Raw genomic sequence first — 12915 nt, 5'->3', positions numbered from 1 at the left:
GACAGGGCACGAGGTCGAGCAGTGAATGCATTAAATCATTTCGCATTTTAGCTCAACGAAGCTGGTTAATTTTGTTACATTCCTAAATATTTTGTTAACTCAATATAATTCTCCAAACAGTAGAAAAATATTAGTTTAATGCTTTGGGAATTAAACATTTTCTTGCGTCTCTATGGAGAAGGAGGGAACACAGCCTTGCTTGCTTAAAGTAAATAGGTACATCGGCTTAGTTATCAGACTCGTTATTTCCTTAAATTATCAGATTTCACAAGAGATTTCGACACTAATTGAATCCGGACGATATCCGATCCTAAAAACCCAAATAATATTTCGATATTATACTTTAATTAGTCCGTGAGAGTAGATAATGAAAAATCATATCATACAATGTATGAAATTACTCCCAAGCTATTAATTTGAAAACTATAGTACTTACAAAAGCGATGGACACAACAATTAGAAGCAATGATGAACAGGCATTCGATAATATGAGTGAGGAAAGTGAAGAAAAAAAAACTTTTTGTTGAGAAATCTTTGTAGCCTGTTCGGCATTGTTGAGGCATTGTTGTCAAAGCATTCAAGTCAAGGCATTGTTGAGCAGGCCAAAAATATGGCAGCTTCAGACCCCAGTGAGGAGTCTGAAGGAGATGCCAGTGAGGGTCTGAAGGAGATGCCAGTGAGGGGTCTGAAGGATATGCCAGTGAGGGGTCTGAAGGAGATGCCAGTGAGGGGTCTGAAGGATATGCCAGTGAGGGGTCTGAAGGAGATGCCAGTGAGGGGTCTGAAGGAGATGCCAGTGAGGGGTCTGAAGGATACGCTAGTGAGGGGTCTGAAGGATACGCTAGTGAGGGGTCTGAAGGAGATGCCAATGAGGAGTCAAAAGGAGATGCCAGTGAGGGGGCTGAAGGAGATGCCAGTGAGGGGTCTGAAGGAGGTGCCAGTGAGGAGTCTGAAGGAGATGCCAGTGAGGGTCTGAAGGAGATGCCACTGAGGGGTCTGAAGGAGATGCCACTGAGGGGTCTGAAGGAGATGCCACTGAGGGGTCTGAAGGAGATGCCAGTGAGGGGTCTGAAGGAGATGCCAGTGAGGGGTCTGAAGGAGATGCCAGTGTGGAGTCTGAGATACCCAGGAGATGCCTTAAGACCCCAGAGAGTGAGGTGACCGAGGATCGCCTGATAAAGGATATAATTAAATAATTATCTTCAAAAGGTGTGTTTTAATTAACCCAAACATCCAATTTTCACTCATTCACTTCCTTGGAGTTTTCTTCGTATGCATGCAAAGTTTCAAGCTGCTAGGTTTTATGGTTTTGGAGTTATGGAGGAGACACACACACACACACACACAAACATTCGTGTAGATGTCTGGTTCTTGTTTTCTTGTATTTATTTATTATGGATTTGTTCGTGAATGCAAGTCATTAATCAAAAAAAGAGTGATGTCATAGGTAAAAAGCAAAATATAATACCTGAAGTGGTGGCATGAGGAACACATCCCTGATGTAAACCGGGGTGGTACATGACTATTTTGAGAACGAGGTTACAGCTGGTGTGCTGCAAGCGCTGGAATGGCCTCCCCAGATTCCAGACATGAGTCCCATCGAGGCCATATGGGATTACCTGTAAACAGAGAACTCAACTCTAGTAGTCTAGAGGAACACAGCTAACCTTAAGGACTGCGGAATGTAGTACTCCAGGATATTTGGCACAATATCCCTGTAAGAGTGTTTCAGTCGAATACAGGAAACATGGCTAAAACATTGATGGCACTCAAAAGGGCAAAGGGTGGACACACAAAGTATTGACCGATCCTATAAAGTGACTGTTCTTGTTATTTAATTCAGCAGTTTGTTTCACGCACATCTATAAAGGCTGTTAATTTACAACAAGAAACACATATGACTGTTATCATTGACATAATTCGATGAATTCACCCGAACGGATGAATATCATTGGAATAACCCAAAGTTTTACACAGTTCTGTAAGCAAATTTTTTTTCACAGTTATATGAAGTTCTAAGAGGTCACGATATTGAAGGCTTGTCTTATCAGGAGGATGAGCAATTTAAGGTGCTCCCACAAATCAGTTTTTCAGCAAGTAGTGGAGCAGATAACAGCAATTTTTGAGAGGAATCGTGCAAATGATGATACAAGCATCAAATTTGGCACATTTGTTCTCCAGAGGATTCTAATCAAATGTGCCTGATTGGCCATTTGAAAATTCAAATTTTTCAAAATTGGATTTTCAAATGGCCAATCGGGCAGATTTGATCAGAAAGCCCTGCAGAACAGAAATGCCAAATTTGATGCTTGCATCATCATTTGCACGATTTTTCTACTATCTAAGACACTAAAGCCAGGCATCGGATAGTTGATGTTTGTACCAAATGCTGTTGAGCAATTATCTTCCCACTCCCACATGACTGAAATGGCTCTCCTCATCCTTACAAACATCTTCACAGGGTTCAGAGCTTTCCTCCAGCATCCCACATCGCACGGGCTAACGTCAAGCAAATCCTGCTGCAGGCCTTTTCATCTTGGGAGGCCGTAACGCATTTGGTGTTTCACGAAGTGTCTCATCACCAAAACGCCGACATTGTGGTGGACTTTACAAATCGCTACCACATGGACGCGTACCCATTTGATGGGATCGGTGGAACGCTGGCACATGCTTTCTTTCCCGGGTCATCCCTAGCCGGAGATACTCACTTCGATAATGATGAAGAGTGGAAAGAATATCCAGGTATTCATGCTCTTCCACTTCCTGGTCCTTTGTAGTTCTTTCTCTCTTTTCACCTTGTCTAGCATTTATACCAGTTGTGCTTGTTGGGAAATGGAACTCGTTGTCGCAGGGTTCACGGATCTCAATCGGCCTTCATTCATTCCTTTCCTTGCAGACTCCAGGACAAGAGGCACCGACCTGTTTGCAGTGGCTGTGCATGAGTTTGGCCACGCACTCGGCCTTGCACACTCATCCTCACCTAGTGCCATCATGCAGCCATATTATAGTGGTGCCGTTGGTCCTCCAGGAAAGTTCAATTTGCCAGAAGATGATGTCAGAGGCATCCAGCGACTATACGGTACAATGGGCCTTTGCAGCCCCATTCACTTGGTGCATTCTTTTTCTCCTTTGTTCTCCTCTGTCTTCTTCCCCGTTTGTATCCCGCTCCCTTTGATGAATTTTCTACAGTCATTGTTGACGTCATTGCTGTTTGCAGGAAAGAAGCATACGAGTAAACCACAAAAACCCCACAAGCCACCATATGTCCCCCTGCCCAGGCCACCGAAGCAGTGAGTGACCTTTGTGTTATTCCAGCACGATGCACTCGGTGCTCCCATTAACCCAGTGGACACAATTCTATAAAAATGAATCAACTGTTGTGGCATTTCTATTCTTTTTTCACGGTATCACGAGTGGAAATGATACTTGGGATTTGAACTTGGGTCCTGAGCATCGTGATCCAGGAGTTCAGATGGGAAAACCAACGGGTCAACCCCTTCCTTCTTCCTTCCCCCAACTCCTCTGCCTTCCCTCCTCCGTCCACCTTTCTTCAGCATTGCACACACACCTTAGGAACTCAGGTGTTTACCAAATGATTTGACTACACAGGTGTTTTCCAAATGATTGGAATACACAGGTGCTTACCAAATGATTGGAATACACAGGTGTTTACCAAATGATTTGAATACACAGGTGTTTTCCAAATGATTGGAATACACAGGTGCTTACCAAATGATTGGAATACACAGGTGTTTACCAAATTGTTTGAATACACAGGTGCTTACCAAATTATTTTAATGTACAGGTGCTTACCAAATGATTTTAATGCACAGGTGCTTACCAAATGATTTTAATGCACAGGTGCTTACCAAATGATTTAAATAAACAGGTGCTTACCAAATGATTTGAAGACTCAGGTTCTCACCAAATGATTTTAATACACAGGTTTTTACCAAATGATTTTAATACTCATGTTCTTACCAAATGATTTTAATACTCATGTTCTTACCAAATGATTTTAATACTCATGTTCTTACCAAATGATTTTAATACTCATGTTCTTACCAAATGATTTTAATACTCATGTTCTTACCAAATGATTTTAATACTCATGTTCTTACCAAATGATTTTAATACTCAGGTTCTCACCAAATTATTTTAATACTCAGGTTCTCACCAAATTATTTTAATGCACAGGTGCTTACCAAATGATTTGAAGACTCATGTTCTTACCAAATGATTTTAATACTCAGGTTCTCACCAAATTATTTGAATACTCATGTTCTTTCCAAATGATTTAAATACACAGGTGCTTACCAAATGATTTTAATACTCAGGTTCTCACCAAATTATTTGAATACTCATGTTCTTTCCAAATGATTTAAATACACAGGTGCTTACCAAATGATTTGAAGACTCAGGTTCTTACCAAATGATTTTAATACTCATGTTCTTACTAAATGATTTGAATACTCATGTTCTTACTAAATGATTTTAATACTCATGTTCTTACTAAATGATTTGAATACTCATGTTCTTACTAAATGATTTGAATACTCATGTTCTTACTAAATGATTTTAATACTCATGTTCTTACTAAATGATTTTAATACTCATGTTCTTACTAAATGATTTTAATACTCATGTTCTTACTAAATGATTTTAATACTCATGTTCTTACTAAATGATTTGAATACTCATGTTCTTACCAAATGATTTTAATACTCATGTTCTTACTAAATGATTTGAATACTCATGTTCTTACTAAATGATTTTAATACTCATGTTCTTACTAAATGATTTTAATACTCATGTTCTTACTAAATGATTTTAATACTCATGTTCTTACTAAATGATTTTAATACTCATTTTCTTACTAAATGATTTGAATACTCATGTTCTTACCAAATGATTTTAATACTCATGTTCTTACTAAATGATTTGAATACTCATGTTCTTACTAAATGATTTTAATACTCATGTTCTTACTAAATGATTTTAATACTCATGTTCTTACTAAATGATTTTAATACTCATGTTCTTACTAAATGATTTGAATACTCATGTTCTTACCAAATGATTTTAATACTCATGTTCTTACTAAATGATTTGAATACTCATGTTCTTACTAAATGATTTTAATACTCATGTTCTTACTAAATGATTTTAATACTCATGTTCTTACTAAATGATTTTAATACTCATGTTCTTACTAAATGATTTTAATACTCATTTTCTTACTAAATGATTTGAATACTCATGTTCTTACCAAATGATTTTAATACTCATGTTCTTACTAAATGATTTGAATACTCATGTTCTTACTAAATGATTTTAATACTCATGTTCTTACTAAATGATTTTAATACTCATGTTCTTACTAAATGATTTTAATACTCATGTTCTTACTAAATGATTTTAATACTCATGTTCTTACCAAATTATTTTAATACTCAGGTTCTTACTAAATGATTTTAATACTCATGTTCTTACTAAATGATTTTAATACTCATGTTCTTACCAAATTATTTTAATACACAGGTTCTTACTAAATGATTTTAATACTCATGTTCTTACCAAATGATTTTAATACTCAGGTTCTCACCAAATTATTTTAATACTCATGTTCTTACCAAATTATTTTAATACTCATGTTCTTACTAAATGATTTTAATACTCATGTTCTTACTAAATGATTTTAATACTCATGTTCTTACCAAATTATTTTAATACTCAGGTTCTTACTAAATGATTTTAATACTCATGTTCTTACTAAATGATTTTAATACTCATGTTCTTACCAAATTATTTTAATACACAGGTTCTTACCAAATGATTTTAATACTCATGTTCTTACCAAATGATTTTAATACTCAGGTTCTCACCAAATTATTTTAATACACAGGTTCTTACCAAATGATTTTAATACTCATGTTCTTACCAAATTATTTTAATACTCAGGTTCTCACCAAATTATTTTAATACTCAGGTTCTCACCAAATTATTTTAATACTCATGTTCTTACCAAATTATTTTAATACTCATGTTCTTACTAAATGATTTTAATACTCATGTTCTTACTAAATGATTTTAATACTCATGTTCTTACTAAATGATTTGAATACTCATGTTCTTACCAAATGATTTTAATACTCATGTTCTTACTAAATGATTTGAATACTCATGTTCTTACTAAATGATTTTAATACACATGTTCTTACTAAATGATTTTAATACTCATGTTCTTACTAAATGATTTTAATACTCATGTTCTTACTAAATGATTTTAATACTCATGTTCTTACTAAATGATTTGAATACTCATGTTCTTACCAAATGATTTTAATACTCATGTTCTTACTAAATGATTTGAATACTCATGTTCTTACTAAATGATTTTAATACTCATGTTCTTACTAAATGATTTTAATACTCATGTTCTTACTAAATGATTTTAATACTCATGTTCTTACTAAATGATTTTAATACTCATGTTCTTACCAAATTATTTTAATACTCAGGTTCTTACTAAATGATTTTAATACTCATGTTCTTACTAAATGATTTTAATACTCATGTTCTTACCAAATTATTTTAATACACAGGTTCTTACTAAATGATTTTAATACTCATGTTCTTACCAAATGATTTTAATACTCAGGTTCTCACCAAATTATTTTAATACTCATGTTCTTACCAAATTATTTTAATACTCATGTTCTTACTAAATGATTTTAATACTCATGTTCTTACTAAATGATTTTAATACTCATGTTCTTACCAAATTATTTTAATACTCAGGTTCTTACTAAATGATTTTAATACTCATGTTCTTACTAAATGATTTTAATACTCATGTTCTTACCAAATTATTTTAATACACAGGTTCTTACCAAATGATTTTAATACTCATGTTCTTACCAAATGATTTTAATACTCAGGTTCTCACCAAATTATTTTAATACACAGGTTCTTACCAAATGATTTTAATACTCATGTTCTTACCAAATTATTTTAATACTCAGGTTCTCACCAAATTATTTTAATACTCAGGTTCTCACCAAATTATTTTAATACTCATGTTCTTACCAAATTATTTTAATACACAGGTTCTTACCAAATGATTTTAATACTCATGTTCATACCAAATTATTTTAATACTCAGGTTCTCACCAAATTATTTTAATGCACAGGTTCTTACCAAATGATTTTAATACTCATGTTCTTACCAAATGATTTTAATACTCAGGTTCTCACCAAATTATTTTAATACTCAGGTTCTCACCAAATTATTTTAATGCACAGGTGCTTACCAAATGATTTGAAGACTCATGTTCTTACCAAATGATTTTAATACTCAGGTTCTCACCAAATGATTTGAATACTCATGTTCTTTCCAAATGATTTAAATACACAGGTGCTTACCAAATGATTTGAATACTCATGTTCTTACCAAATGATTTTAATACTCATGTTCTTACTAAATGATTTGAATCTTTAGTTGCTTCCGAAATTATTTGAATACTCAGCTTAGAAGGTTGTGCCACGTCTAAATCCGTCCCATTGCATACCTTGGAGATTGTGATCCCATAAATGAAACAAGTCAATACATACCTGCCGTTGTTTCTTCACAATTGTTATATTCGCTGTTCTCAATTCCAGTTTGCATGATTCATGATTCTTTTCACTTTCTGACTGCTTGCTCGATAACAAAGCCATCTTCCTAGTTGATATCAGTTTATTTCTAAAGAAGCCATCCCACCATTGATTCCTATGTAAGGATGCCATCCAACCATCAATGAATAGGAACCAAAGCCATCTTACCATCAGTTCCTGGAAAACAAAGCCATATTCCCATTGGTTCCTATCTAACAATACCATCTTACTCTCAATTCCTGTCTTAAAAAGCTATCCGACCATGATTCCTATCTAACGATGCCATCTTACCATCAGTTCCTGTCTAGCAAAGCCATCTTACCATTGTTTCCTATCTAACAAAGCCATCTTACTATCAGTTCCTGTCTAGCAAAGCCATCTTACCATTGTTTCCTATCTAACAAAGCCATCTTACTATCAGTTCCTGTCTTAAAAAGCGATCCGACCATGATTCCTATCTTACGATGCCATCTTACCATCAGTTCCGATCTAACAAAGCCATCCTACCATTGGTTCCTTTCTAATGATGCCATCTTACCATCAGTTTCTGTCTAACAAAGCCATCTTACCATTGGCTCATGGAACTCTGAACGTAGCGACAGTTCACAATTGACCTGCAACTTCAAGCCAGTTGTTTTGGAGGTCATTTGGAGAAATGATTGAGGTTTTGAGGAATCGTACATAAAACTACAACTTTCATTAAGCTTGTTGATATGATTTACTTTTCATTTTCTTATTTACTCCACATATCGACAAAATGCACACTGATCTTGAGAATATATTTAAACCTTCGCACTTAAGCTGGCTGTTTTTTGTCAACAAAATCTCAACTTATATATGGAAGACCAAGAGGCATATGAGCTTTCCAGGCCAGAGCTGGAAATGGGAAGGTGGGACTGGGACTGGGATTGGAAGTGTGGTTGATGGGGAGAGGAGTCTTATCTCTGCCTGCATGCGTATTCCTGTGTTTAGAAAGAGTAACAAAAGTTTACCGCAGTTTCATCATTGTGATTAAGTAAATTGTTTCAGGATGTGTAAGATGGGGTAATCATGGTGAGCTTTCCAAAGGACATTTCTGTGGGTTTTGTCTCTTTGCTGTGAACTTTGTCTTCCAAAATATTGGACTTTTTATGTAGGGGACCCGCTACCTTGGTTTGTTTGGTTTGTTTGGTTTGTTTTCATAGGAGACCTTTTATATTGTCTCTTCTCCATTGTCTTCCCTGTAGTCCAAATCCACGTACCCCAGATCGCTGTACAACAAGCTTTGATGCTGTAGCAGAGATCCGTGGTGAAATATTCTTTTTCAAAGGTAATCTCAGCAGCAGGAATGCAAGGTGGAATGAATAAAAATGGCGGTTCTTCAAAGAGATTCCTAACAGGAGGATGTTACATATGTTATCATATTTAAACTTTGGGAACGCAGGCAGAGACTGCTAATGTAATGGAATTGTTTATAATCCCATCATCAACCTTTTTTGGCAATGAAAACTGAACAAGTTAACAACTTACAAAGAGTGCATTGTGATGTTTCACAGATTTGTTTCCTTGTTTAACAAATGGAGTGGAGCTGACACTCAATGGCGTGAACTGAATTTGAGGTTTTGCACGGCAGGAGGATATTTCTGGCGTGTGATGCGAGGACATAAACTCGAGAACGAGGAAGCAATGCCCATTCACAGCTTCTGGATAGGTATTCCCAAAGATCTGGCACGTATCGACGCCATGTTTGAACGATCCATCGATCAAAAAATCATCATAATCTCAGGTACATCTTTACTCATCACTCCAGCAGTCGTTCTTTTACTATTATTGCCTTGAACTTTGATCTGACAAGCCAACAAGTTTACATTTAATGGGGAATTGGAACGTAGTGTGTCTCTGTGGAGGGGAGAATGGGGGTGTGGTGCATGCACCACTTCATTCGTATGTAGCACAAGGCTGCGGGGTAGCATCATTAACTTAGGTCGGGGCTGTGCCGCTGATGCAACCAATGCCCTCTGCTGGTTAGGGCAGGAATTTGGAATTTTTTTCAGGGTGCCGGCGATGGCTCGTCTCCTCTTCCCGAAGGACACCATGGGGTCTTCTACATCCACCAATGAATGCGGGCACACAGGTCACCCGTTTAATGCCCAGGAATGGCACGCACATTGATGAATCACCCTGACAATGAAACACCAGGATGGCAGTTTATAGCTGGGTCTGGATTCAAGCACAGACTAAAGACAGCTTTGACATGAGGGTTTGTATGTCTCAGGCTCGAGGCTATCCTGCCAGCCCGTGGACCACTTAAAGATTTAAATCTTCCTTGGGAGCGTGACCCCTCCTCAGGGTTGGCACCTGAACCTGCTGTGGGGCATATAATCTGACTCGCCGATTATTTATTTATTTTGTGCTATTTCGGTGAACTCGTCTCCAGGAGCTTTCCTTTTAACCAGACCACTGTAATTTAGATGTCTCTGAGAAATACTTCCTCATGAAAGTATCCCCAGTGAGGCTTCTCAATGTGTCCCTGCTTAGGTAAACAATTCTGGCAGTTTACTGCCAACCAAGCAGACCGTGGATACCCTCAACCGATCACCTACCTCGGCCTCCCATCAGAAGGGATCACTGGCGTCCTGGAGTGGAAGCATAATGGTGTGGTGTATTTGTTTCATGATTCCAAATATTGGCGCTACGACATGGTGAGACGTCAGCTCATGTCCGGTTACCCACAACCCATCTCGCGCTGGGGTGGCGTCCCCCCGAACGTGAAGGGCACCGTCAACATCAATGATGGTATGTCAAAGCTCTTTTCTTTAATTGCATGCTACAGATTCATTTAATGTTATTTTTTTAGATCAGAATGTGCACCCAAACCTGCATTGTCTATTTCCCAGATGCGAGCTATTTCTTCTTCGGTCAACAATACTGGAAGATAATCAATAAAAATGTTGAGGTTGCTCCGCATTACCCCAAGAACATTGGGATATCGTGGCTTCAGTGCCCAGGTGGAGAACATTTCAGGAATAAAGGACATGGACTCTCTCCCGCACCCTTTTCGTTGGTCTTCGCGTCCCTCGTAGCCAGTGTTCTTCCTGTACTCCTCAACAGGTGGTTTGTTTAAGTAGTAAAATGACAAACGTGAAGTTCCTTGTTGGGATGACACCTCCAAAATTGGACCAGAGGGTGGCAGAGCTCGATTCGTACATATTTATTTTGTATCCCCAAATCTTGTGCTCGTTTTCATTTGTCTTTCACCTTCTGAACATGGAGCTTCTGCCACTAAAACAATTGTTTGAACACCTTGTTTTGAATGAGATAAGGACGAGTCTTTTGAACTGAGAACATGGTCGTGCATCCATCGGATTGCTGGATCTTCTGTTCATTTGTTTGCTGGATCTGCCCTTTGTTTGTTTGCTCTTTGTATTTCCTGATCATCCACTCTGTATAAATATAACCAATTAAGGTCTTTTAAAACCCCCCTCTTTACACCAGCTCATGAAGCCTGAAAGTGGAGACTTACTGCCATCTCAATGCCATAAACGATCTTGTGTTCAAGAACGCATTTATTAATGAGATTAATTTTAATTTTTCATAAATGATCTTGTGTTCAAGAACACATTTATTAATGAGATTAATTTTAATTTTTCATAAATGATCTTGTGTTGAAGAACACATTTATTAATGAGATTAATTTTAATTTTTCATAAATGATCTTGTGTTGAAGAACACATTTATTAATGAGATTCATTTTAGGTAGTTTTTTTTTTGGGGGGGGGGGGGAGGGGTTTAACTGCTGACCAATTTCAACTAGTTTTGTTGTGGAATATTTGCTATTTATACACTGGTTTGATTCATAATAATAAAGTATTTCTTCTTAACGGTGTTTTCATTCATGATTTTGAGATTGAAACAGATCTTTGGAGTGAATTCTTCATGTACAAGGCAGGGTCAAATAATTTTTGCCTTTTCAAAGAGTTCAGTTAAAACACAACTTCTTTCCCTTTCAACCGGCGTCAGGGAATCGTGGGAGAAACTGTCAGACAGTCTGGAGACCACACAGCTAAGGGACTTCCTCATATGTGTCATGGATTTATGTTTTAGTCAGTTGGCAGGATATCCAAGAGGTAAGTATCCTTCCTCGGAGTTGCTGAGTTGTCTAGCCTGGGTTCGAATCCTGACCCAGCTGTAAGCTACCATTTTAGTGTTTCACTTGCAGGGTATCTATATGTGTGCGCTATCCCTTGGATGAACATCAAGCCCCGGGAGCTATCTGGTAACATTAGTTGGTGGATGTTAAAGGCCCCACAATGATTTTCTCGAAGAGTAGGTGAGTTCTCATCGGCACCCTGAATAAATTACAAATTCCTACCTGGACTGTTAGTGGTCTTTTTACACTTCTTGACACACCAGGATACCCCGCTTGCTATCTCAGTGTGGTTGTTTGGTTCAGCAGCTCCCACACAACAAAACAAATTCACATCAGCGGGTTGTTCGCATGGCACATGTGAACAGCCATGTTCGGCTATGGATAACAATCCATCCATTCATTCGACTCACCATTCACAAAGGGGCGGGATAAGAAATTGATGCCTTTACAATGACGTCACACATTGTGTGACGTGTGCGGACGCCGCCATCTTAGATGTACTGTGATAATTCCTTTTGGTGTGCTGGTTGTGCTGATGGTGTTTAAACCAGAATAAAACATATCTCACTCACATTCAAAATGCAATGACGCATTTCAAATGAAGTCCGGTCGATGATGGTGCGTCCTTCGGTCGTCTTTCCAGCGGTTGGTGAAGAAGAACGGTCTCTTGGTGCCAAGCCACCACGGCCTCAAAAATGGCAAGCAGAAGAGGAGACTCTTTCGTTGTCATTGTGGTCGCCCAACCAAACAAAAGAAATCCACTTCGCTCAATTGTCTTTCTGACAAAGAACAAAAGTCACTGTTACATATTGACGTGTTGAGTGACTCGTGAATAAGAAAAGGGTTGTAAGGAAACGCGAACAAGCTTCTAACGGGTTGTGATGATGAGCTACCATGAAATGAACCTTGCAGTGTCCTCTACGTCTCTTGGCTCTCTGGAACGACTCCACTGAGTAGCTGCTAGTGCTCACATGTTTGCTTTATTACAAAAATTAGCAAAAACGCAAAGAACAAGCTCGAATGAGCTAAGATCCTCGTCCTCTTAAAGATGACGTCATAAAAACGAATATGACGTCATTGTGATGTATCAGGTTTGGATAAATTATCTGTGCTAATGCCCGGCTTGATTC

The 12915-nt window shown here is 37.6% G+C and overlaps 1 protein-coding gene across 1 annotated transcript in view; it reads left to right on the top strand.

The window, feature by feature from the left end:
* LOC147028428 (matrix metalloproteinase-17-like) overlaps positions 1 to 11516 on the top strand; it is a 26464-nt gene extending 14948 nt beyond the window's left edge. Inside the window, exons 4-10 of the mRNA XM_085878828.1 lie at positions 2462 to 2742; positions 2897 to 3079; positions 3218 to 3290; positions 8883 to 8965; positions 9269 to 9421; positions 10174 to 10431; positions 10533 to 11516. Of these exons, the coding sequence (XP_085734954.1) occupies positions 2462 to 2742; positions 2897 to 3079; positions 3218 to 3290; positions 8883 to 8965; positions 9269 to 9421; positions 10174 to 10431; positions 10533 to 10759 (1258 nt within the window). The 3' untranslated portion in view covers positions 10760 to 11516. The remainder of the gene's footprint in view (positions 1 to 2461; positions 2743 to 2896; positions 3080 to 3217; positions 3291 to 8882; positions 8966 to 9268; positions 9422 to 10173; positions 10432 to 10532) is intronic.
* The last annotated feature ends 1399 nt before the right edge of the window (positions 11517 to 12915 follow it).

The sequence above is a fragment of the Eptatretus burgeri genome, chromosome 4 (assembly GCF_056783735.1).
Source record: "Eptatretus burgeri isolate ZD-2024b chromosome 4, Ebu_testis_v1, whole genome shotgun sequence".
Taxonomy (NCBI): Eukaryota; Metazoa; Chordata; class Myxini; order Myxiniformes; family Myxinidae; genus Eptatretus; species Eptatretus burgeri.
Note: the sequence above shows the minus strand (reverse complement) of the source record. Positions and strands in the feature narration are given on the sequence as shown.